General features: G+C 41.3%; 1 protein-coding gene across 1 annotated transcript in view; it reads right to left on the bottom strand.

Moving 5' to 3' along the window:
- Positions 1 to 27,559, bottom strand: part of CCDC148 (coiled-coil domain containing 148) — a gene marked incomplete at both ends in the record, with an annotated part of 35,261 nt that extends 7,702 nt beyond the window's left edge. Inside the window, 10 exons of the mRNA XM_079539292.1 lie at positions 4,109 to 4,249; positions 15,432 to 15,638; positions 17,725 to 17,863; positions 21,323 to 21,504; positions 21,593 to 21,688; positions 21,955 to 22,118; positions 22,281 to 22,363; positions 23,093 to 23,196; positions 24,012 to 24,130; positions 27,529 to 27,559. Coding sequence (XP_079395418.1) covers positions 4,109 to 4,249; positions 15,432 to 15,638; positions 17,725 to 17,863; positions 21,323 to 21,504; positions 21,593 to 21,688; positions 21,955 to 22,118; positions 22,281 to 22,363; positions 23,093 to 23,196; positions 24,012 to 24,130; positions 27,529 to 27,559 — 1,266 coding nt within the window. The remainder of the gene's footprint in view (positions 1 to 4,108; positions 4,250 to 15,431; positions 15,639 to 17,724; positions 17,864 to 21,322; positions 21,505 to 21,592; positions 21,689 to 21,954; positions 22,119 to 22,280; positions 22,364 to 23,092; positions 23,197 to 24,011; positions 24,131 to 27,528) is intronic.
- Positions 27,560 to 27,794: the final 235 nt, after the last annotated feature.

Raw genomic sequence — 27,794 nt, 5'->3', positions numbered from 1 at the left:
TTGCAGGTACCAGAAGAAAAAGACAAGTTGGGACACAGAGATAATGACATGCCCTGATGTGCCTCAAATCAGCAACAAACAGAAAAACAGCCAGAGCACAGCATGGTGCATCACCCTGCCACAGGGCTCACTGAGGAAGCCCCGGACCTGTTAGAAGCAGTGGATTTCCTGGCAATTGCTGCAATCATCTGTGTCACTGACTGATCACACTGAATTTAGGCCTCTCCTGGAGATGTTAGCTGGCGCAGCAAAGTTCCTCCTCTTATGCAGTATACCTCGTGAAGCAAAATTTGTAACTGTTCTGGTTCAAAATAACACAGGTCTTCCCAACAGTGCTTCTATTTCAGCATTGCTAACTTACAAGTCACTTGTCTCCTTAGGGCATTCTTTATGCATGGAGAACATGAAAACAAGGACTGCAGAGAAGCATTCTAATAAAAATGGTTATCAAATCCTGTTTGGAATACTTTTAAAACAAAACTCTCTCTTTTGGAATTATTCTGCATCCCACACTGTCTGAAGGAATTTTCATAATCTGAATAGAGGCCAATGGATATTTCTGAAATTCGGTATTTAAATACACAGGAAGAAAGTCTGATCTGCAGACTAATTGAAGAAGCAGAGCATTTGTACCTATTGCCATTGTACCCCTTCTCAGATTTAGGAGTGGAAGCATCTGACGCAGCCTGCCCACCCGGTCACACCGATCACAAATATTCCACCTCCTGGTTTGCTGTCCCAGCACACAGAAGCGGCCACACGCCGTGTTTGCAGCCTTTCCTTGCAGCCCAAGATGTCATTTACTCAAATGAAACATACGACTGCTGACCTCAAACAGCTGCTATCCCATCTGCGCATAGGCAGAGAGCTGTTCCACACAGACATTATCCACAGGCAAGGGGAAGGTGGAAAATATATACAACTAGGTATACAACTACATGTACAAGTAAAATATTTACTCATGAAATTAACATTGCTGGCAGTCAGGTCAACACAGCTCACAGAGCCACCTGCCACTATAAACACTGCGTGAGAGCAGACAGCTCTACAGAACAAGCCTTAATCACAGAATCACAGAATGGCCAGGGTTGGAAGGGACCTCAAGGATCATGAATCTCCAACTCCCCTGCCACATGCAGGGCCACCAACCTCCACATTTAATGCAAGAGCAGGCATTTGGTTCTTTAACAAAAAGAAAAGTAGCAGCACCGTTTCTTGCAGCAAAGAAGCAAACTGCCATTAGATCCGGACTCCCCTTTGTACCTCTCACTGTGGTGCTGGCAGTGGAACCACAGAGGCTCACCATCACACGTCCAGCTGAGCCCACTCACACGCTATTCATCAGACACAGCCAAAATGCCACCACGTCTCACCCTGCAAACTCCGATATGGAAAGTGACTGCGGATAACAACAGCACAAGTTCTCATGATTTCTGCTTCCTGCTTGGCTCGTAGCTTTAAATCCAGAGCCTAAATGGGCAATAAGATATCAGCAAACTGCAATTACACAGAAATAAATGTCAGTGTGAAAAAAATCTTATGCACAATGTGGTTTTGTAACACAGTGCACATAATCTTGAAAAATTCCCCTGTGTGTATTTGTAGAACTTCTGTTTTTAAACTTCAGCTATGGTGTCTACTACCACAAGCAAAGCAAAAGTAAAGAGAAAATCCAGACTGACTGAAGCTGACCCGAGACTGCTCTGAAGAGAAAGATTTTCAAGGCCAGGTTGGAGGGGGCCCTGGGCAGCCTGGGCTGCTCTGAAACGTGGAGGTTGGTGGCCCGGCCTGTGGCAGGGGGTTGGAGATCCGTGACCTTTGAGGTCCCTTCCAACCCAACCATTCTGTGATTTGGTGATTTCTCTGTCTGTTTTTTCACACACATAAATGTTCTTTTCTGCACATTCGAATCTGAAGTTATACTCTTAAACATAAATTATTATAATAAAATATAATTGAAATAATAATTAAATTATAGTCTTAAAGATAAATAGAATAAGGATAAATAAAACAAATTAAAACAAGTATAAAGCCATGAGTTGTCTGGTCAGACCTCAGAGCAGACCCTACTTTCAGCAGAACTAAAGAGCTGTTGATGTCCCTTCTAATCTGAATTTTTTTTCTTCAGAAAAGTGAAAGCATTCTGAGTATTAAGAAGGAAAGAGAAACATCTCATTGAAGTGACTTTTGGACAATTTTCTAACTATGTGATTTAGGATAGCTTGGCAGGAGGACGTATTCTGCCAAGAATGCATCCATAATCTTTAAGATACATGGCAGGAAAGGAAGAAGATCGGGTGACAAATGTAAGCAGAAACTTCTTCAGCTAGACAAGAACCTGGATGTGTGCAAATGCAAAGCCGTGACAAGAACAGCGAAGTCACAAATCAAATAAAACTGATCAGAAATTAGGCAGCTTTTCAAATGTTGGCTCTGGGGACTTACAACAAGGAGAACTAACGAGTGGACAGCAGTCCACCTGCAGGCAAGGCTTCAGCAAAGCTTCGGCTTCTTTTCTCCAGGTGCCACTTTCATTCCGGTGCTCCTTTGCAGCACTGTCTCTACAACCCTTCAGCAGTCGTGCACAACTACCAGCAGGAGCCTTCAGCACGGGCTGCTGCTTTTGCCCCGTTTGTCGTGGCAGAGAGACGTGTCTCTTCAAACAGAGCACAGAAAAAATATTTGAGTGCTATAAAAGTAGATAGGGAAAATCCAAGTGGTGAAGGATTTTATTTCCGTTTTTCTGCTAAGGCATTTGTTTCCAGCAGCCTGCAAGTCATTTATTCTGGTCTGCTATCATCTCCTTTCTGCTTTTACTAAGTGTTGTAAAGTAAATTGCTTTAGTAATAACTTAAGCAAATTGCTGTAAAAATAGATAGCTTCAGTTTTTTCTGCAAGGACTATCACTGCAAGAGACACATCTACTGAAATGAGTTTCCATCAGTTACTAGGGAGTCTAATTGCCCATGTTTTAGTCCCATCAGTAAACATTTGCTCCCACTAAGGCACGTCACACAGAAACTAGGAGGGTACATAAAGAAAAGAAGACAAAGTCTAAGAGAAAACATGATAACTTACATGAAGATTTCATTTTCCTTCCTATTTGCCCAAGCTTTCTGCAGTGAGGCACAGACTGATGCCACTACAGCCTCCAAGACACACCCTGAAAGCAACTCTGCTTGAAACAGTTCAGGCCTTTCTTATCTCTTCTTCTAACTGCCATGTTATAACAACACAGCTCTTAGTGCCTCTCCTCACAAACACGTTAGCATGAGAAGTCCCATTACATTAAAGGAGTTCATTCACTCGTCAGCATCTGAAAGACCAGCCAATAACAACCTATAATATTCTCCTACTTATTCGTTCCAGAAATAATTTTGCAGTCTTAGCAAATATTCCACAGGTAAATTGGACTCTATGCAAGCCAGATTTCATTGCAAAAGTAATCAGAAAAAAGGGCACGATTTTAATACTAAAACCTCCTGAATTTGTTTCCTATCCATCAAATAGAAAGGTCAACAGAAATACAGACGCGACAATTTGATTTTATAAACACTCCATATTCCCTATTTCTGATTTCTATTAAGTTGAAGTTCAGATTTAAGTGGTGACCACAAGTGCTTAGAATAATGTCCTGCAGACCTGTGATACCCTGAGCTGGTTAATAGCATCGCTGTGCTCCAGGTTCACTTTTAAGGTCCTTGTGCTGCAAAGTGCAGAGCGCTGTCTTGCAGACAACATGCTGTAAAGCCCATTTGCTGCATTGCAGCATATTTAACTGCAGCTTTCATAGTCTTTGCCACACTGCTGAGAAGCACACGACTGTAAGAGCCCAAAGCCTCTGGTGCCTCAGTGCTGAGGCTGGGTGACACCCAGATAGCTCCAAACTCTGTCTTTGTGAGACCCTTTTGTTAGGAGCAAAGTAACACAGATGCACAAGCAGAGGCAGGTTTAAGGCTAAAAGGGAAGGCACCGGGACTCCACGGGCTGCTGATCTCCGTACTGACACTAAATCTGCTCCAAGAATACAGAGCAGTGAGATCAGCTAAAGCTTTTAACGGCAGTTGTAAATCACGAATGCAGAAATACTTTAAAAAGTTTCTCATACTTCTTCTTTCTCCTGAGCTCTGCGAATCATTTCCTGCTTTTTCTGTAGCCTTTCTTTCTCATCTTCCTTTTCTTTTCTTCTAGCAGCTACAGCAGCTTCCAGCTCAGCTGCCTCCTCCTGTTGTGCTCTCCACTGTAGGACCTGAGAGAAAGAATTGAAAAGACTGTTTAAACAGCTGTGCAGGAGAATGTGTGCAATGTTGTGATCCTGCTAAACTGACACTGCTAAGGAAACCCGTGTGATCCATTTTCAAACTGAAATTTGTAATCTGTCAGCAATACGTAACCATTCAGGTAGCATTGTCTTTCTGCATATTAATTTATATCACAGCTGACTTGTGTATTATGCAGTAAGAACACATACTGAAAGATTAAGTAAAATTGCCAAAGGAACCTCTGCAACATCGGATCTTAAATCTTTCCAGCTCTTGGACTTTCAGTGATGATTAAGTTTCTTAATGACCCCATCATTTCCTTTATGAAGGGATCTGTACTGTGGCACTCAGGGCAGTCTGGCGAAACGCTCCTGACAGATGCTGCCAGTGCCCAGGAGTAGGAAGGGAAAGCTGTTATTCCTCAGAAGCAAAACGCAGCTGATTGCCTTGCAGCCATTCTCTAAAGCACGGACACAGTCGGGATTAAGCTGCTGTAGCCTGAGAAATGGCAAACGATCGTCTGAGCCTCTGTCATTAACTATCCCCACCCCAACCCCACGGAAGTGCCCTGATTGCTCCGTGCAGTACTTGACCGTGAGTCAAGCAGGGAAAAGTGAAAATGATCACAAAACCAGCAAATGAGAGGAACAGACGGAAATGAGGAGTCAGCACAGGCATTAACGCTGTGGGTGTAAAGCGGACGCGCAAACAGGAAGAGACCTGGGGAGCGAGCTAACAGAGCAGCCTCAGGACCAGAGAAGAACGACTGTACCAAGATCCCCGAGCAAGTAGACCAGCACGCGGTGCGGTGCCAGCCCAGAGCAGTGGGACGCGATGCCCTGCGCGGCCCCAGCCAGATCCGTAGCCGTGCGCTGCTCGGCAGCCCCAGCTGACGGCCCCGGCTGCCCGCGTTGTGGCAGGCTGCCCGCGCGGGACGGATCCTGCTCAGCATCCCGAATCCACCGCGAGGCACCGCTGCGTGCTGCTGAACGGGCCGTGTCAGCAGGCAGTGACTGCTTCCCGTGCCCTGCAGTGCGTTGCTCGCAGCGGGGAGCCCCGACTTCCCCCGGCGCTGTCGCGAGCAGCTCATCTGCTACGCGTGGCTTTCAATGGGATTAACGCTGTCTCCCTGCTGCTGGCTTGCCAGCTCTTTTGGCAATGGTTTTCTGAAGTGTTAGCAGACCTCCACGTTCCTCAAAAGAGTGAGCCTGCAGCCATTCCTCACCTGGCTTTCTATACTACTGGGGGTACTTGCATACTGGCAGTAAAGCATCTCGTTTGCATTTTGCCATCTTTAATGCATTTCACCGGCTGCACCGCGCACCATTCGTTCTCTCCCATTCCCATGCAAGGCCTCTGTTTGGACACCCAGAGCGCTGGCGGTCCGTATCCCCCAGTGAGCAGATCTCTGCAGGACAGATCCCATGTTCACCCCTCTGTGCTGAGACAGCACTTCTGCTTTCCTCTTTGCAGCCAATAGACCCAGGGCATCTTCAAGCTGATGTCCCATTGCGTTGTTATTCTCCCAGAGCGCATACAACCTTTTCCAGCTTCAGCTCCATTCCCAAAGCTAAGAACTGCAGTGGGAGTGAGTGAGTCTTATACTTTGAAATGCACAGGACCAAGCTGTGCCAGCAAACACCAGTGGGGATTTGAGTGTGTGCTCACATAATGGCAGACAGCACAGAGACAGCTATCTTTTTTTACTGTTATTATTTTGGCTATTCTTAGAAAGGATTTTGAGCTGGAATTCAGAATTGTATACTATGGAAAGAAAATGTTAAAACATTACTGCTGTATTCCTCAGCACAGATGCTACTCTTTATAGATGATCTTTCTCCTCAGAATTTTGAAAACATTCCCTTAGTAGAAGCTCATATCTTGGCTATATAAGTAAAAACAAACAAACAAACAAACAAAAAAACATTTACTGCAGTTTCTTTGGCAGTGGTAAAATTACCCTTTCACTCCTAAAAAGAAAAAAAAAAAACAAGCATAAAACCCAGCCCTTTCAGCCTGCCAGAGCTTAAGCAGGAGCGTTAGAACATGAACGTGGAAGAACATGCAGCCATTTCCACTTCATGTTCGAAACAGCAAAACAGACTGAAACAAAAACACATTCATGAAGCTTTCAAATCTAACAACAAAACAAAGGAAGAATGAAATCTGTGAGACGTGTGTGCAGACTGGGGCTAAAATAAACTGCTGGGAAACTGACAGAAAATTTAAACTGCTGTAATAACAACACTACTTGAGATACTCTGAACTTAAGTGAGCCAGAGTTAAAATACATATCCAAAAATTGCCTTTCTAAGCTTGCATTTTCCTTATCCCTGCTTTGCATTCGCCTCAAGCTCCTTAGAATAATGACAAGTGCCAGCCTAAGTGGGGTCAAGATGTGCTGCAGCTTCAGCCTCCTTTAAGTCTGAGAACCCTCCTGATGCCTGACTGACCTTCTCCAGATATTAATTACCTACTTACCAGGATCTCTTTCATTTGTTTTATTTCAGCCATTAGTTAGCATGCTGAACCATTAAAAAGGTTTTACTAAATCTGCAGTTAACTGAAACTTCAGGGGAACTTCTATCTATCTCAGTACATATTTACAATCAGAAGTGTCCCAACACAGAGCCTGTCACCAAGGTAACTGATTAAAGGAAAGCCTATGGCAATAAATCAGTACATTGCATCTGATACTAAAGATACCAAAACTAGTCTGAAAACATCTCAAGCTTCCTTACTTGTTCATTTTGGTTAGCAACTGCACTCATGGCACGTATGTTACACCAGCCTCATGACAAGTCGTAGTCTCTCCCTAGTTACATGCATATAACTCTTCTCTTAGTGTCCTTTCATTCATGGCAGAGATCACTATCAGGGTATGATCGAGATTTTCAGCAGGTTACATACAAATAAGTGGGCATAACAAAGCATCAAATACAGGATTTCACTCATCTGCATCACAAAACATGCAAAAATGTTTACCAGCCAAAACTGATGCACATCAATAATAAATACAGTGCTTACCTCCACTGCTTTCCCCAGTGCTATCTGCATTGCCCTAATCACTACTAAACACAAGCATTTACTCAGTGGATATAATCTGCTTTCCACTTTCATCTAATCTAGTTAGGATTTCCAGGTGTATGAGTGCATTGCAGAACAAGAAGATAGAACAGAATGAGCAGAAGGAAGGAAAGTTTCATTATATCATACTTCCCCTCAATACCCATTTACTCTTTCCAGGAGGCAGCACATGAAATTAGGTTACACCATCCCTGCCCACTCCCACATTCATCCGATCAATGCCTTCCACTAAGGCAAAAGAAGAGTCACGTTCCTTAAAAAGCGATTTGCTGTTGCAACAAAAAAGGAAAAACTGGCAAGAGCAGAAAGTGACTGTTTGCAAAATATTTTTGAGAGGCGGTTCAGTAGGTTGGCACTATGTCATGTCTGCCCCAAATGAACTGCTGAAGTCATTTAGGATAAAATGCTCTCAACTAAACTAAGCTAAATTAAAATGCTCTATTATGTAAGAGATTCCAAAAACTAGGCGTTGAGCAACTGAGTCTAACGTCAAAATGATTCAGTTTTTAAACCACATTTGAGCATTACAACCATCTTTCTGCTAGTTCTGGTCTCATGGTCTCACCTTACGCTGCAGTCAGAATGCCTGTATAGGGGAACTTCTCAGAAAGCACCACCCAAAGAAGGCACAGGCCAGATTTCAAATCAGATTCCGGCTAGCATTGGCACAGCTTGTGAAATAAGGAGCTAGACTGCCTTGACTCATGACAAAAAGGGACCTGGTGTGCTGCCTCGTGTAGAAATCAAACCTTCACGTGTATCTGATGCAGCCAACTGTATCCTGCACTGCATCAACAGAAGTGTGGCTAGCAGGTCAGGGAGGTGGCCGTGCCTCTCTGTTGAGTCCCCTGCAGTGCTCTGGGACCCCCAGCACGAGGACATGGACCTGCTGCAGTGGGTCCAGAGAAGGGCCTGGGGATGCTCAGGGCGCTGGGACAGCTTTGCGTGGGGACAGGCTGAGGGAGCTGGGGTTGTTTAGCCTGCAGAAGATAAGGCTCCAGGGAGACCTCATAGGGGCCTTTCAATACATCAGGGGGCTCTTCATCAAGGATTGCATTGATAGGACAAGAAGTAATGGCTTTAAAGTAATAAAGGGTAGATCCAGGTTAGATTCTAGAAAGAGATTTCTTATTCAAAGGGTGGTGAGGCCATGGCACTGCCCTGAGCTGAGATCCCCATCCCTGGAGGTAAGCCAGACTATGGATGGGCCCCAGGCAGCCTGAGCTGGGAGGCAGCCAGCCCACAGCAGGGGCTTTGGAACTGGATGGGCTTTACGGTCCTTTGCAAACCCGTCACTGTGCAGTTCTGCGATTCACTTTGCAAACTACGCTTCACTACATATTTGTACAGCTCATAACTCTGTGGAGCCCAATCCTATCTGAGAGCCTCTGGGTCCTGCTGCAAAGTCAACAACAAGAAAGGGCAGGCAGAGAAATGGAACCTCTGTGGCATACATTCTAATACTTTACAATAGTTTACAAGTGACTACAGGACACTCAGTTTCCAAGCTTTTCAAGAAAAACCACTGCGTTCATTGGGATTTTCCTCCAGAGGAGAACAGATACAGGTCTGAAGAAGAAAAACAACCCTTAACAGCGTTTCTGATGATCCACTAAAGAATAATCTGGGACCATAGAATGCACCAAAAAAATTGCATTCTTCCCTTCTTAGGAGTGCAAAAACTTAACAGGAGATCTCACTGTGTCAGCAGTAAATGCTTTGTTTAATAATTAAAAAAAAAAAAAGGTGGTTAAACTAATATTAAAAGTTACACTGAAAAGTGGATCCCCTGTTGTCTGTTTCACAAAGAAACTTGCATCTTAGCAGTACAAGTACTGCCAACATTCAGTTTGGAAAGTTTTTAATTACAACTGGCATTTCAAGTATGTTTCACAGTCCATGTGCTGTTAGAGGAGCTCTTGCCAAGTGAATTATTAAATTGCTGTGCTGAACAGAATGCATACGTATCTATTTTCAGTTCATTATTACAATGTTCTATACTGCAATCATGTAAAGTACACTGCAAACTACTTGAAGTCTGAATAGTAGTAACGTATTTACCATGCACTTAATATTACAGATATATCTCTTTTAATGACAGATGAAGTTCTGAGGAGATTTTCCTTAGGAATTCCCACTAAGTTAACTAAGCTAATGTTACACCATATACAGTGTTTCCTACTAAGAAACACTGGCTGCCATTAGAAGCAGATATTGAAGTTGCCTAGGTGATAACAACAAACTCGGCCCCAAGATCCTTCAAGCAGCTGGATTACTTAGCTAGACAAACAGGGGCAGAGGACGACTACTCGCATTCAGAGGCTCGGATGGAACAGCTCAAACTAAAACTCACCTTTGTAAACTGGGCTGCTACAAAGCAAAACTCAGAGAATGGCTGAGAGGAGAAGTGCCACAGGATGACTGCACACAGCTCCAGAGCTGATGCTGCACAGATAAAACAAGCACCTAGAATTCACATTCTAAGCAAGAATTTCTAATAATCTTTGCTGGTGTGATGAAGTCAGTACTTTAAGTCATAACAAAAAATGGGAAAAAAGGGAAATTTTTCCATTTCCATATCCTGAGAGTTCATTCTTTCAACCTTATAAAATCACCCAAACTAGCAACACATTTTCAGAATCTCCTAGAGCTGTATCTGGAACATTTGTATGCACCTTTCCTTTCAGAGAGCGCATCATCTCCTGGGCTGATCAGCAGAAGTGAGAAGTTACAGCAACAGTGGCCAGTGATGTCAGCAGTATGTGAACAACAAAACACTGTGATACTAACAGATGGCGGGCTGAAATCTCCAGTAACTTTCACCTCTAACCAAACCCTTCCCTCTTCTCCTCCAGAGCGGGAGTTCTTTCACCTCCCATTCTTCTGAACAGCAACCTCCAGACTCCACAGGGCCTCATACGACATCCCAGGCAAGTGGGACAAGCTGCTTTCAACTGACTTACATGAGACCTATGAAAAATCCTTTGCTAGAGCATTTGGTAATGAGATAACTCAGAAATAATACATCTGCAAGTTTGTTTTTCTAATCACAGAGTGAATTTCTCTTCTGACATTAACAACAAAAGTTCACACCCCTAGTAGAGTTTGTCTGGTACCCTTGAGCAGCTTGTGCTCCACAGGCTTCTCTCTGCAAAGTCTGCAAGAAATAAAAGAGAAAATCAAAACTACTGGCACTAGCATTAATTTTGTCCCATAAAAGTCCATATCTGCCACAAGAAAAGATCTAATTTAAAACACAGAATGTGAATAAAAGTAGTTTTTCATAATTAATAGAACCATAGATGCTTTCTTCAGCGATAAAAATGCTTATAGCAGAAAGAGGGATATGAAAGCATAATCCTGCAACAAAAATGTGTTCTCAAATCTGTATGCTGACTTTTATAGTGTGAATTCTAATTACGGTCATGAGGCCTGAGCAAACTGGAAAGGCAGTTAAAACTAATTTGCTTCCCACTGGCATAGAGCAGGGTGTCCACTGCTGTGGCTCATCTGGTAACTCAGCGCTTACACTGAGCTGATCGCTTGCAGTCCCTGTGCACTGCCTGTAATAACTAGCAGACATAAAACATGTTGTGTGCAACTAACAACAGGAGTAAATCACTGCAAGTAGAAAGAACACGTGGTTATAAATTACTCTGTAAATAATTCATGGAACAAGCAAAAAGTGAAGCCTGAACTTCTGTTTCTCTCAGATTAGTATTTCTTCAGTCCCTCTGAAGTAAAATGTAAAGATCTGGATAACCCAATAACCATCTGTTTATTTATATTCACATCCTCCTAATGACTTTTTCTTAATTAGAAAAAAGAACAATTATTTCTTCATTTGCAGTACAAGAATGTTTGCTTTCTACACACTACAGATTGCTTTATGAACTCCTTCTACTGTGCGAATATGGAACAAGGGCGAAGTTAAATGACTCTCTCCGTTATAAATTGGCCTCACAGTAACATCACCATAACAAAGAGGTGTGAACTGCACCAGGAGGTAAGAAAAAACATCTGAGCTACTAAACCCTTAAATCTCAGATAAAACGTTACATAATATATTGCAAGAAGATTGCAACAGAAAGGTTGATAATCAGAAATAACATAATTAACTGAAAAAATACTGGAGGCACAGGGAAAAAGAGGGGAAAAAGAAAAGCATGGAAAGCAGGCAGAGACAAACTCTGCATATGCTTCAAGCTTAAAACGTACAATCTTGATCTGACCCAAAAGCTGTGCAGTTTGTCAATGTTTTACTAACCTCAAGCTAAAAAATCTGGGTTGATTAGCTCTGGACTGAAAACATGCTCAGAGCCAAGAGCTGGCTCATCTCTGGTGAGCTTCTAAGTCTTGGGTATGGAGAAGTGCTGTAATGTCCTACAGCCCTCAGCTTTATCACATACTTACTGAGTGAACACCTGTATTTGAAAACCAGCTTATGAAAAGTTCCTTGTATCTATCATTTCTAGGAAGGGAACTGGGTGCATCAACGGCCATTGCTCCATCCTGCCGAGAAAGAAAACTCTGGATCCACAGAATCACAGAACAACGGAACACTCCGAGTTGGAAGGGACCCACAGGGATCATGGAGTCCTGGACATAACATAGATGTCTGTAAACTCCAGTCATTACACTGCGGAACTAAGAAGTCACCGACAAAGCCTATAAGTGGTTTATGTACTGTACATACTGCACAGAAATAACAATAATAATAAATTTGACAAGCAAAAAGTCCTGAACTGGTGCAAAATAGCCAATCTTTATAGATCTTAATGAGATCATTCTGGCTAACATGAGCTGCATCCAGCATTCAGTCTCTTCTTATGCCAGGAAAGGTTCCCAGTTGTAGAAGCCAGATGTGTTTGGTTTGGGACTCAGACCCTACACTTTCATCAATCAATAAATAATAATAAGTTATGAATTACAGATGTCCCACTACTTATTTTAAAAATTGTTTCCTGCAAAATTATCAAATTACAGACAAAGCATTACAACTGACAGATATCCAGAATTTAAAAGCAGACAAACATTCTGTTGCATAATCTGACCTCATTTGGTAGTCATTCATTCAAATCAGTGATTTGACTGAATAAGGAGGTACAACACTTCTCTCTAAGTTTACTGATATTTTATTAAAAAATAAATAAAATCCCTTCTTATTATACAGGAAAGGAAAAGAAGAAAGCCAATATTCAACACGCTTTACATGATTTTAATACTCCCATTAATTCCACCTAACTAGACTCCTTTTTCAATCAATTTATTATCTTAGTTTCTGTTAGGATAAGGAATGCATAAATTGTTCTCCAAAAATTAAAAGCCTGTTGTAAAAGATTCTAGCACTAGAGTGGGGATTAACCCCAGAGCACAAAGAGAGAAAAGATACAAAGGAAAACTGACGCTCTGCTTTATGCTAAGGAAGAACAAGTTCACCCTGTGCACCATTCACTTGAGACTGAGCTGCCCTTTTGTGCACTTCTGCAGGTCCTCTGCTGACTGTCCTTTATAACTTGCATTATATGAAGGTGCAGAGAACTGGATTAAAATATTTTAAAATAAGTTCAATAGAATATAACATTCTGAATACCTGCACAACACCTGGATGCAATCTGTAGATGCAGAACAGTGAGTAGTTCAGGCCATCAAGCACCAACTGTGAGGAGCACTCTGCCAATCCTCCTAAAAGGTCACTCTCACCTCATTGCCTACCTGCCTTTTGACAGAACAATTTGCTTCTCTTTATGTTGTTTAGGAAGAGAGATTTTACTGAAACACAGCGTCTTCTACAGAACCCAAATGCACACACTGTAAAGAACATGAAATGTAACCCTACTGCTCATTTAGGGTACATTTCCCCCCACGGCTCTGCTGTCTCCCTTCCCCAGGACAAATGGAGATGTTAAAGACAGATATCAGAAACTTAAGGATCTTTAAGGACAAGAGAGTTTATCCTCATTAGCATTGCTCATTTCACACCGTATTTCACTTGGATGAATGGCTCTCATGATTTATTACACCAGAAGTTCCCGAGTTCTGGTGAGGACATTCAGAGATTTTCTGGGAAATGAAATATGGGATACAAACTTAACAACCCATTCCCAAGTAAGAACTGCTGCAAGAAAGAACGTAACTTCTCTGCTGCTTTACTTTTTAATCATTGTGCCATCTACAGTCATCCACGAGGCTGAGTCTCATCGATGGCACAGTTGCCTCTTGTGCATTTAAACCAGCTTTAAATCATGTGTTCATTAGGTCGTTTGCTATGCCTTGGTTTGTTACTGCCACAGAATATGCATAAATGTTGGGTGATGTTATGTGGCTATTACTGACAATAATAAAAAAAATATGTAGACAGATAAATCATTCAGAAAGTACATTTTTTCCCTCTGGGAAAGTGGTATGCGTGAGACCTCCTTATGCTGAACTCACTGAAATGCAGAACAGTAAGCCAGCTAATGACAATAAGGATTAGAACAATCCTACACCTGGTTTTCAGCTCTACAGGCCTTCCTTTGCAGAGACAAATTTATTTTTAATCTCACCTCAACGATGCTCATCAGGATGGATTTTCCTCTATGAATATTTAACTCCCAGAGTTACTTCTTAGTAGCCCCTTTCTGTGGCACCCCTTCCTTAGCTGCACACTTCACACTACAAGCAGAAGCCAGCTGAAGGAATTGCCACTAGGTAATGTGTAAACTTTCAGATGCATATAGCCTCAAATCCAGACAAAACACACAGATGCATACGTTCGGAATGATTTCCCTCAGAACAGCTGCCCAATTTCTCCTTCCATCCTGCAGCCCTTCAGCTGCAGGTCACAATGATGTTCTTCTTTAGCGGAAACGCTGCGCCGTTTCGATTCCTTTCTTCTGGGAAAGGGGTGAATTGTTTTTGATCAGACTTTCACCCTCTTTTATTTTTTTAAAACAAAGTCACCTTTGAAAGCAGCTTTTGAGAAGCATAGCACTAATAGGCTTAAGTTTCAAACAGTTCCTGGTTACGGAAACAGGAGGTCAGAACCTAAGGACTTGGAGGCAATGTTCAACGCATGGGTGAAAATCTTCAGCTAGGTGGAGGTAACATAACACTTTGTTACTTTTTGAGGAGGAAAAAGAAGACTGGCTCATAAAATGCAAAATTCTGGAATAAATGCCCTTTTGCCCTATAAGTCTTTCTCACCTCTTCACACAGCAAATCACCTTTCAGAATACTGCGAAACCTCTGTTTCACAACAGGGGCAAAAGTGATGGAGCCAATTTTTAAGAATTCTTTCTACAACCTGAAAAGTAAACAGAAGGGAAGGCACGTACTTGTTATGCCTCTGAAAACAAACCAGTGTTCATTTAAAAGACTGGTGAAAGTGATGCTTCACTACCACTTCAGAAGATTCTAGTGTTGAAAGCAATTATGACATTGTTCCTCAAAGTGCATGAGGTTTAACTAAAACTAAAATATTTTGTGGCTTGTCAGGGTTAAAAAGAAACAGACTATGGTGGCAGACCTCCACGCCTGGTGGCTTGCTTGCAGCCTCTCATATTCTAAACAGCAGAATAGATCTTGTTCTTCCAATAGTTCAGAAATAGTAGTTCATCAGACTCTGAGGTGGTGCTAAAAATCCACCAAAACAAATGTGATTCCTGTTTATACAGAGATTATACCCACAGCACGAAACTCATAGTAAGGCCTAAACTGAGCTAGATGATCAAATTCTTAATCAATAAAAGACAAACTAATTTCAAGAGCTGGTAGAAGGAATACAATGCTAACAAGGATCCCTATGGGTAATGAAATGGAGAATCTTCAAAACCATTTTCAAGTCAAGCCTCACAAACGCACTGACCTGCACCAACAGACTGCGGTTCACCCTGTTCTCTGTTTTGGTTTGTTGTTTGTTTTTGTTTTTGTTTTTTTTAAATTGGCCGAAGTGATTCAATAACACTGGTGAAAACAGGATGGTCATCTTAGTTTTTTCATCTAAAACCAGTAACTTTTAGAACACTTTTTGCTTCTATTCATTTTGAATTTGGCAGTAAAAACCGAGCTTGTATGAGCTATCTTTATAACAGATCCTACCTTGGCTTTCAGCTCAGCACAGATCTCCTGTTGCTTTTGTCTGTTAATAGCTGATTCCGCTTCTGCCTCCCGAGCAGCAGAGGCTTCAGCAACAGCCATCACCGCCTTCAGGATGAATGCTTTCCTAGCTTGAGTCCAACTTAATATCAAGACTCTGCGTTGATTCTTAAAGAAATTGTAACAATCCCAAGCTTTCTCATGAGTAACCTAAAAAAAAAGTAATGCATTTCAGACAAGCTTGAAAATTAAAATCAATAAAATGTTTTGCAAATCTTGAGTATCATTGGCATAATTACTGTATCTCCAATATCTGCATGGAATCACAATCGAGAGCCTGAAAGCATTCTGCCTGATGCTAGCTCTGCAGCAGCCTTCCAACACTGGCAGGCCATCCTAGCACTGCCATCCTTCCTGTTGTCTCCTCCACCACACAGCACTTCAGTATTCTGATATCCCACTGTTCTTTTCTGAACAGTACTTTTGGAACACAAATAAACAGAATGCTTTCTTAGAATACAAATGCTGTCATAGAATACATAAAATGCAAGTAGGTCTTTTCAATACATCATCAAAAATACCAAGCGCTTTTAGTTAGATGAGGCTCTTCATAGCAAATTATGACCTCCTATAGAGAAACAGAACACCATGTAAAGCAGTTGCATTGATGTAGTACAGATGAGAATTAGCTTCACTTTTTCTTTCCCAATAGGACACTTACAAACAGACTTTTAGCTTGCCAAGCAGCATACTGCCATTAATAATACAGTTTTTCATCCTAAATACTCCTTCTTTGATTTTAGTCAGTGAGGTTCCAAAGAACATTCATGCTTCATACCGTTGACAGAAGCAGTAATGGGTGAGGCTGCACGGACTGTGGCATTAGAAACTTGGACCTGTCTTACATCCCCCAAAAATACGAACTACAAGGATGAACATTCTAGAGATGGCCTTCTGCTCACAAGCTTCTAGAGGCCCATTCCTGATGCTCCCTTCCAGGCTTTTAGCAGAAGACAAGGGGATGCTGACTCAGCTGGTGCCTGGCTCACAGGTTTCCCATGGGCTTGCAGCTGGTTGGAGATTAAATGTATCCCTCCCTCTGGAGCTCTTCTCTGCTCAGCTGTTTATATGGTCACCTCATCAGAGGTTCACACAGCCATCACTGCTGCCTCAAACTCAGGTGAGCCTTGCTAGCAAGCAGCTAAACTACACTAAGAAACTCCTGAAATGAGCAGGTTGCTCATCTAAAAGCAGGTCACTCTGATGACCTGCTGCTGAATCAAGCACCCACTGCTTGTCCAGTGACCCACTCTTCTTCAGAGAGAAGGAAGTAGACAAGGTTCTAAGTTTAGTTAGTTATGCTAATGTAATAAACGTTCTAAGAATAGATTCTTAGTACTGTTCTAACGTTTCTGTACCTGTTATGACAATATAAACACTGCATTCAATGCGGAATTACGATTTTTAAATTTTAAATGCCCCCCCAAAGAATTAGAGAGGCCCATTAATAATGTCTATGGTGAAAAACACACAAACACTGTACAAAGCACATCATTATTTAGCCCAGTTATCACATGCAAAAGTTCCGAAGTCCACAAGAACTTCGCCGTCAGTGAGAGCATGCCATAAATCTCTATCACTTCATTGTCACTGCTTTGTAGCAGGCACTCCTCAAATACAAGAAAGTAGATGGTCTAAAAATAAATGCAGAGGTAAAAAAAGACTCCAGCTTTCCCTATGACATCCTGAAGTATTCTGGCCTTGAACTGGGTTTCTCCATTACCCGCTATGTGCTTATTCACTGTGGAGTGTAAAAGGAATCAGCAATCAATTTGAAGCACATTATGAATATAAAAATAGCCTCTCCCTGAGAGCAGGAGATATCTTTTCGCTCTTCCTGCTGTATGTGTGCCACAAGCCAATTAAAATAACTATTCCTAGACGGTGTGACAGTGGTATACATCCTCATAAAAAATAAAAATAACAAGAGAAGCTGAATAGTGTGACATAGCTATAAAATGGTACAGCAAAGCAATGCTAGCAAACTAATTTTGTGAACTTGGCAGCAAGGGCTTGTGGAACTATAAAATCCCCACAGTGCATATTTTGAAGCCGCGATCAAGAAGTGAACGGCTTTCAAGTTCGTGGATTTTAAAGACAGGGACATCTCATCTTCACCGTGCAGAATAAAACCAATAATTAAGAACTTACGAAAGAAAAACCTTTGCTAGGCATTTTTAATACAAACGCTACCGGAAGCTTTCTGTAGGAATGCACACATTTGAGCTCTACTAACCAGTTCGTGCCTAGACTTGTGAGGAAAACATCTGTGCAGCATATCAAGGTACAGAGTCCTTCTCTGCTGGAGATCACTCGGATACTGATTGATGACAGTCTGAAAAACCCACCGATCCTCTTCCTTCCAGTCAGTGTTCCTGCAGAAATCCAGAACAACTGGTAACTGTGCCCAGCCAGGCCTGTCCTGCTGCCCAGTGCCTCAGCTACTGCCCGCGGGATGCATTCACACACCTCAGCCTGAGCTGCTAAGGACAAGGGCCTTAGCAGATACGTCTGCAGATACCGGTTTAGGACTAAGAATACTGAAATAATAATATGGATTTGGACACTGATTAATATTAAAATTAATGAAATGGTAGACAGAGCAATCTTTCCCTCAGCAATTTTACCTGAGATAGACCTGTGTTTCTCTTATTCTCCACTCATTTTTTTTTTTTAACTTCTCATAAACTGTGTGAAATACCTGACAAACTATTTCCAAGACGCAGCTGTTTAATTTTAGATCCAGCACCATGAAAAGAAATGGAGGTGGTTTCAAAATGGGAGGGAGAGAAGATCCAGCTCCTGTAAAAAGTTTATTTTCAATGACTGACAGCTACTGTGCAAGCTGGAGACAGCATTAAACAGGAAATAACTTCAGTATAGCAGACATTGTCTAGCAATTAAAGTGCTTCCTTATAGGCTACTCCTTAATTTTTCATGAAAGACAATGAATGCAGATTGCTGAGCGTATGGTGCTTTCATTTTCTAGGAACAAAGAAGAAATAGTGCCCAACAGAGTAAAAGGAATTAAGGAACCCACCAAAAAGGGAATGGCTGCAGTCCTGTAACTGCAAGGCTGGGCTGCGGGTCTCCAAGCCAAGAGCTCCTGAGCTGCCACAGAGAAGGCAATGGAAAGCTGTGCTATTCCTGCAGCCTCTATGAAAGCTGCCTTGCAACTGATCCTTAGAAATGAGTGCTATAAACATCACCCCCCTCTTCTTTTCTCTAGAGAGTGCTTTCAATGAAATCAGTTCAGTTATTAATTTTAGAATCTGTGTCATAATTTGGTATTTTGAGGTATAGGCATTCTGAAGAATAACCTTAATGAACAAATTAATTATCCTTTGCTATGACTTAAACCTCTTCAACTGCAACTGCTCCCATGGAGGCTTAACTGACTGCATTTCTTAAGATAACATAGCATTCGTTCCAAACATGCAGGTTGATGAACATCTAGAGGTCTTTTGCCTACAGTAAAGCACATCCCGACCAGCAGACACTGCACTGCCCACCTGAGAGCAGGGGCCGGCGCAGACCCTGCCTCAGAAGGCCGGCCTGGTGCCCCCCATCTGCAGGGCACAAAGGCGTGCGAGGTCTTGCACCCACATTTGCCTCAGCCCTCTCACCTCCCTAAGGATCCCTCTGACAGTCCGCTGCTGTGATGGCAGCTGATGATGGGTGCTGTGCTGCTCACGAGCAGGGCCAGCTAATGATGGATGCTGTGCTGCTCAGGAGCATGACAGAGAAATTGGGAGTTGTGGAAGATGGCCCAGGGAGCTAACAGCTGGAGCCACATGTGGGTTATTGGAAGCAGGGAAACACAGAAGTCTTGGTTTGTCAGCTGTGAAGAGATTTGGTCAGCTGTATACAGACAAATAGCTAAAGGAAACATGATCAGTCTGGTGCATTTGCAACCATTACATGCACAGAGAATTAGAAAAATATCTAGCTTCAATAAATGCAAGATATTTTCTTAATTAAACTTCTGCAAAATTACATAAAACAAGACCTCATCTAAATGAAATTTGACATCCCTCTTTACATCACTATTTAAGGTAGTATGCTTCTTCAGCACCAGGATGTTGGCAAACATTTACAAAGCTGATGGCACAACCCAATTTTTAAACATCCTTCTTGCTTTTCTTCTGTGTAATTCTGTTTCCAGAAAACATTTCAATCTTGTTTCTGTTCCAGAACTGAAACATGGAGATGGTTTGACAGTCAGCAAGCCTTGGGCAGCTGCTTCCTTTGAAACAAATTTACCCAGGGTTAATCCCTGGCCTTATGCTTTTAAAGAACACAAAGGGACTCGGAAGAGAAGCTGCCCTATAATCCCCACACATCCTTTGCAATAGCTGGGACAACATAAACTTGAGGCACTGATGTGTTGTGGAATCTGCAGATGGGCTGCAACAAGGATTCTATATTCTATGATATGATCAGTGCCACCAAATGAGATGTCAACTCCCCTGGCCATCAATTATGTCATTGCTGATTGTTCCACCAGAAACATCCCGTTAATGGGCCTTAAAAAAGGGACCACGTTTACTCACCACAGTCCTAATATCCCTTTCATTGAAAGGATGTTGCTGAGGATATGGTGCTGAATATGTAATACGAAACCCATCTTTCAGCTATTTAAATAATTGAGATATCCTTGGAAGTTGTGGCAAAAATATAGTTGTGCTTAGAGAATCATCAGCTATAACGCATCAGTTCCAAGTCCACGATTTATGGGACAATTTAGAAGTTGGATTTTTCCCAAAAACAAAATCTGTGTTTCAGCAGAAATAAAGGAAGTGAATTTGACTGATCAAACATCATCATCCTATATTATGCTTGAAAAAAAATCTTCAGTTTCTAAAAGCAATGAACACTGAAACTGCTATAAATTTGCCACCTGCTGCTTTATAAATGCTATAAAAATTGGAAAGATCAGGACAATTTTTAATAAGTATCATGTTATAACACCTAGGACTGTATAGTAATAATAGACTGGTTTCAGATAACGGTAGGAGAAGGCCCTACAAAATATCCAGGCAGTTTATATAAAAGATATGTAGATAACATCACTTTCTAGGGGATGCAACATCTTACACCTGTTTGAGCATTCCCACACTAATTTATCAGCAGTGGCAGGATATTTAAGCGCTGCACTGCAAGAGTGTGTAGGAAAAGGGGGAGCTTAGATCACGTTTGTGATTGTTTTACCAATAAAACAGTGTTTTTTCTGCTCTCTCCAGTTTATTCTTCCCAGGCTCCAAATAATTCCTCTGGCCTTCCCACTCTCCTCCTTCTTAAAACCTGACATCATTTTAATCTGGGTGATATCAGTAAAGAACAAAAAGAAGCCAAGGCTGGTACAACAGATGCAACTCAGCACTCTCCTGGACTCTGCTGGAGCAGGAAAGCTGATCTTTGCTCCCATTAGCATATTATATTTCTAGGTTACATATTACATTTCTAGTTACGTTACATTTCCAGATCATTATGAATATTTGTGTTCTTTCTACTAACTTTTTCATTTACAGAAAAACCTCTCCTTCTTTAAACCATTCTTTATCTATATATATTCTTACATTTATTTATGATGATAATTAGTGCAGTGATCCAAAATTCTTTAAAAGACGAGACCTATTTATCAGCTTTATAGACAAAAGCATTTCAGCTCTGTGCAAACAGCTGCTGACGTTAGCCCCAGAAGCTGGGCAGTGAGTCAACTGTTCTCTGCACCGAATAAAATAGTAAAGGAAACTGCAGAACCTGTAAATTGCAAAATACACTGAAGTCTATGTTGTCCTCTGCAAAAGAAATCCAGAAGCAGATATCATTACCTATATATGACGTCTAGCTGTTGATCAATCTCTTGCAGCTTAGACCAGTATTCATTTGCAAGCTTACGGTATTCATTGATAACAAAGCTCCTCAAGTCTGGATAAGGGAACTTCAAAGACAGGAGATCTGAAGGAACTTCATGGAAAAGTCCATTTTTCTCTTCAAAACCATGCACTATGGCCTGGGATGAAAAAATGCTACTCAGCACACTACTCTGCATTATATTTTTTCTCCAACATCATTAACTACATTTATAAGGAAAAGCTTACTTCTATTTTGTAGTCTTGAAGCTCTCTTTCCAAAGCCAGACTTTCAAGGTTAAGAAATTCCAAAACTGTTTTCCATTGTTTCTTCACAGATTCAATCTATTTCATGAAATACATTACTGTTATTTCTTTATATTGTTGGAATACGAAATTTCTGATTTAGAAACAAAAACTTGATTTCCAGTTTAACTCTGCTATGCTCTTACAGGTTTCAGTGAAACAGATTTGCACTGTGGCAAGTGCAGAACTTACTGAATACTTACTAAATAGTCTGAAAGTCAGCTTTAGCCTCAAAACATTGCGTACAAAATAAATGCTAAGCAGCCCATGATCAGGAATCGGACAAGTGATGATAAAATGCCAACCTGCTGTAACTTCTCAGCTAGACTGAATTTGTTTTTCAGAGATGAGTCTTCCGTGACGTAATGCTGCATTTCAGACAGCCAGAACTTCAGATTCTCTCTTAGTTGCCAGATAGGAGCCACAGCATCAGTTTGGTAAGCATCCCGCTCCTGGGACAATTTATGCTCTATGTGCAAATGGAACATAAAGCTTTCTAAAACACAAAGTATTATGCAGCACTGTGCTTCCTAAACCATTAACTGTCATGACCGGTATTTAAAAACTCAACAAGCAATGAAGATAATTTTGACTGTAATAAATAATCAATAAATGAATTGAAAATTCTTACCCAAGTCCCATATATCCAAAAAAAAGTCGTACTTATGACTTCCTTCATCAAGAAGAGCCTGTATTTCTGCTTCTGCTTTTTCCCTGCAAAATGTGAATGAGTTTGACAGAAGACTTGATTGATTTCTTAGTTATTAAGTTTGCAAGAATGATAAACCTCAGACATTTCATTCATTAAACAAAAAGGACTCTCCACGTGTGAAGGTACTAAGGGCAGGAGTTTGATGGGAGAGAGGTATGGAAGCCACTCTTCCTTCAGCAAAACATGCTGTAAGAGATCTGCTATATAGCATGCAAGCTGGTGGACATACGGCAGCAAAGCTGTGGTTTGGGCAGCAAATTCTTTCTGAGAAAAGAACTGCATCAGGATACCAGAAGTATTCTTCCTGAGAATTCTGGGATAATAGCCATCGTTCAAAAGGCACGAAAACAGCTTCTGCAGCCTGTTGCCTCTTGTCCTGCCACTGCCCAGCACTGAAGAAAGCCCAGCACCACCCATTTGATTCTCACACTTCACGTATTCACAAGCACTGATCAGAGGCCCTCTCACTCTTCTCTTCTCCAGGTTGAAAAGCCCCAGGTCTCTCCATTTACTTTTGCAGTGACCTGTGTGCATGCAGAACATCCACCACGCTCTGCCCATTTTTAATCTGTTCTCTTTGCACCTGCAGTCCCCTTTCAATGGCAGTCACAAACTCTTTTGCCTGCACAAAGATCTGTCTTCTCCTCCTAATGTCCCTTTCATCCCATGTGCCTCACAAGAATCTCTGCCATCTGATGTATTTATTTAACAATGAATTCCTCAGCTCCTACCTGTTCTCACTGAGTCTCTTATACTCTTGCCACCACACTCGGCAGTGCTGTTTCTGCAGCATTTGCTCTTTGCTAACCTTTGAAATTTGCTCCATTTTTTTGATCTGCAAGGCGATTAAGAGTGTCAGTATTTTTGGTACGTAAATATCGAATTTCTTCATATTGAAACTGAATTACAGAACAGAAAACCTAACAGCTCTTTACAAAGCTGTTTTCTAAAGAACGAGGGGTAATTAATTTCCATGAAAATTTTTATTCCACTTCAAGTCGCAATTAAAATGAAAAATGAAAGAAGTGTAATCCGTTTACTTCTTTGCCTTGATATTCCTATTTCCTAGAGGATGAAGAGAGTGAGTGAGTAAGAGAAAGAAAGAGCAACAAACTTTCTTACAGGTGGGAAGAAGATGTAAGAACGAAAGCACATCTCTGAAGAAAAATTACTTTAAAAATTGGTTACTGAAAAAGGGACTTTTCTAAATCTGTCCAATTAGAGATGCTCTGAATTTATCTGCAGATTTCACAAAGGCATTGCTTCAACTTCATGGAGAACAGGAAGGAGTGCTTTCAGAGAGATGGAGTTACTTCTTAAAAATCCATCATGGGACAGTGGAGGAAGTAGCAGCCAGACATTCTGGCTAATCGACAGAGAAGAAAGAAGGAATGGAACGCCCAGAAGACATTTGCTCCTCTCCTGCTACTTCTCTTCTTGCTTCCCACCACAGCTCCCTCTGTACCACCCAACCCCAGCACTCCCCAGCCAGCTGCTTCAAAACCCCCCCTGTTTGCAGAGGATGCCCTGATTCACCCAACCCCCTACTCTCCTCTTTGCTGTCAGATCCCATGCAGACAGTGAAAAGAAATATGATCACTGTATTAAAAACATGATAACACAAAAACATTAACATTAAAAAATACATACCTTTAATTGAATTTTTCTGGATGCCATTTTTTCTGCTGCAGTGAGTTCACACAGACGTTTGTAGTCAATGGGTTTGTACTTCTGACTGCAAAGCATTCTCATAGGATTCACCAGATTTTCTAGTTATCACATAAAACATTTACAACCATGTCAAATTCTCAAGAAATATTTTAAGTATGAGCCAAAAAATGAAAGCATTATGCATAGAAATTAGAGACAGCACAATAAAAACATTAGAAGTTTTCATAACAGAGATTTGTAGGTGCTGAATAGGAATCTGATATAAACATAAGCTAGATAAGATAGAAGCAGTAAGAAAAATTAACCATTTGTCTTTTCATAAATAGTAAAAGCAGTTCTTTTTTTCTATGTGAACTAAAAGAATAATTCACTTCAAATTGAGTTTACTGGAATTTCAGTAACTTCTAACACAGAAATATTTAAGCTTCAATATAGGCATAATTATTACACCAACTGGAATACCACCTCAACATGTATTGTCTTGTATGAATTGATTAATAGGATTTTTTTTTAAAGAAAAGCTCTATAAATCAATACTTGAATGTAAACTGGGTCAGTCTCAGACACTCTTCTCATCAAATCTCCAGCCACAAGAACAGCAAAACTTTCCTACAGAACTTCCTTAAAAAAAGCAAGGAGAGCATTCCGCTTAGCTCCTGTCACACTGGTGTGGTTCAGAATGCCCACCTTCTACCCATATCCCTATCCGATTTGTCTATCCCCATCACTATTTGAAAGGTTGTCTCAGTACTGAAAGTCTGTTGTCCAAAAACCCAGAGGAGGCAGCTGAGCTGAAAAAGCATTTGATAAAGATTAATCAAGCTGGTCTTTCACCACACAGTGAAGCTAACTCACGCTTCTCCCTTCAATAGATCTCAGAGGGAAAATTTCTTCCATTTTATCCTTCCTGTAATCTTTGTATGAACAACTCTTTTCCCCTGGTTTTTAGTCCTGTAGGAAGCATTGTTCATCTACTGTCTTTTGTTCCCCTAGATCCAGATTTGAAATCCTCTTCCCTAAGTTAGCAAGATTCTACATGAACACTTTTTCCCTGCTTTTGAGATTGGTTACAACTTTGTCCATCAGAGATTGTGTAGACTAGGTATTAGGAAGAAATTCTTTACTGTGAGGGTGACACAGAACAGGCTGCCCAGTGAGGCTGTGGATGTTCCCCCCCCGGAAGCACTCAAGGCCAGGCTGGATGGGGCTGTGAGCAGCCTGGGCTGCAGGGAGGTGTTCATGCCTGCAGCAGGGGTTGGAACGAGGTGATCTCAAATGTCCCTTCTGACCCAAAGCTTCTGACCCAAATGATTTGTGATTCTGTGTACCATCATTATGCATTCAAAGAAGGAAAATTTTAGCAGACGAACCCTTTGAACAAGTACATGTTCAGTTCTTCCTCTTAAGCTTGTTAATTCTTCACTACTGCTCCTGAACCTTTAAATCACTGCCAGTCTGCAGTCATTTCAAGTAGCAGCATTGGTGTCCACTCTCAGAAGCAGCAGGACACAGCAAGAGCCTCAGAGCATTTCCATAACATAGCTAATTAAGGCTCCCTGCAGGCATTTCACCTGGGAGATAAGCCAGGTTTGCAATTTCATCCTGTCATACTCATCCGAAATGAATCAGTAACTGCTGCTGTTATCAATAACTGATACTAACTACTCTCAGAAGTCAAATACAGCATAAATGGCATAAATCTCGTGATCTCAGAAATACACAGTAGTGTGATCTTCTGCCTTCCAGCATTCCTGAACCTCACTTAATTCCAGGATAGCCTACTATGGTGCAAGTAAGTGTCAGAACAAAGCTGGGACAGCCACCTTCCAGAGGATATTACAACCCGCCTCTCTCCCTGCAGTGCCTGTTACAGCTGCTGCTGTTCTCATGCCACTGCTGACCTTCACCTGCTGACAGTGTCACCTTCTGATCAGGAATCAGAAGTTATTCTGAAATCATTTCACTAGCATGAAGCTCTCACGCCAGTTGTTCCAAATTGCTGTACAGATATCCAGGGTGAGGAACCCACCTGGGTGTCACGGTCAAAACTGCAATAGCCTGACCAGTATTCCTTGGCCTATAACAGCACTGTCATTCTCCTTAAGCCACTTGATGAAATTACAGCTTGGTGTCCCTGTTTAACAGCTGCCATTTACCATCAGCTTTTGAAACCCTGCTTTCTGTATGCCAGCTTTATCCCTCAGTGAGGTGTATCAAGGATAAGGGTGTGATCAAAAAAACAAACACATCTTTTTTGTTCTCTTTCTTTCTCATGATATTAAATGAGTGAAAAGGGTAGACAGCAAAAAGAATGGAAGAACAGGAAGAAAAATGTAAAAGGACATACTGATGTAGGGGAAGCAACAGAGCTCAGTGCAGAAAGTGAGGAAAGGAGAAGGAGTCACCCCACTGGATGAACAGAAAAGAAACTGGAATGTTATTAAAAAAAAAAGAAAAAGAAAAAAGCCCTGTTTTTTTTTAGTCTGACCACAGAGAAGTGCATCAGAGAAACACATACAGGTTACACTTGGTGGTGCTCCTTCACATCTGCAAGAATCAGAAGGGATGGAAGACAGGGTCAATTCCCAAATCTCTCACCCCATGTCATTCACTTTTGCCTTTGCTTTTGATATGCTTTTTGCTTTGCCTTGTACATCTGAACCTTATGAATCTCCACTCGTAATCTTTATCAGCTTCTTTTACTGAGGACCTTCCTCTTCGAGGATATTTCTGAAGGCAATTAAATCTATTCATGTACAATTAACTCCAAAATGAGGTTGCTAGCATATCAGATGAAAACTTTACATTTAATATGTTCTGTGTTGGATGTGCCTTCCGTCTACAAATATAAAGATTCCTTTATGTACCTAATATGTAATATACATCCAAAAATATATACATACATATCCACATTAGTGAAAAATACTAAGCTAACATTTTTTCACGATTCTCTGTAATAAATACTGGCTAAACCTGAGATACAGTTTTAATAGTGAACAAAAATACTTCAACATTTGCCCAGGTAATGTAAGGCTCAGCACTCAGACCTTCAGTAATTTCATGTGTAAGCTGGGAATTTTCATAGAATCAGAGAATGAGGTTTTCCTTCCCCTTTTTTTTTTTTTGGGGGGGGGGGGGGTATCTTTAATAGTGAAACTTGCCATTAAATATCACTATAAACTTTTTCCCCATTCATCAGCAAGCACGCCATGGCTCGAAGCTATATTTCTAGAGCACTGCAGAAGGACCCCATATAAAATCCTAAGGCAAGTCCTGAAAGCTATCTCACAACCCTCCTCCAAGCCTCTCCGAAGGATTCGCATTTGCTACATGCCCTACAGAAAATCTGACAGAATGACCCCACAGCTCTTTGTGGAAACATATTTTGCATTAGACATCAAAATACTGGAGCAGCTTCCATACGTCACAGTTAAATCACATATTGTATAAACTGTTCTATTTTTACAATTGAATTTATACTCGACAGTGTACATACCAACATCACCAATCCTCTGAGCTGCAGACATTGTTCTGTGGTCTGCTTCACTTCTTTCTACGTGTTGTTTAGCATCTGTTGAGAAACAAGCATGTCTTGAGAACACCAGCACTGAGGGTGCTAAAAATACACATACAATAAACACACATTGATTTCCAAGAGGAGAGCACATATCAGAGTGAATGTGTAATTAGAAATTACACACGTTCATCTTCCATTTTAAGAAAGATTTCAGTTTTTTTGCTATCGTTCAAAAAATCTCTCAT

Source organism: Tetrao urogallus, assembly GCF_951394365.1.
Source record: "Tetrao urogallus genome assembly, chromosome: 8".
NCBI classification, from domain to species: Eukaryota; Metazoa; Chordata; class Aves; order Galliformes; family Phasianidae; genus Tetrao; species Tetrao urogallus.
Note: the sequence above shows the minus strand (reverse complement) of the source record. Positions and strands in the feature narration are given on the sequence as shown.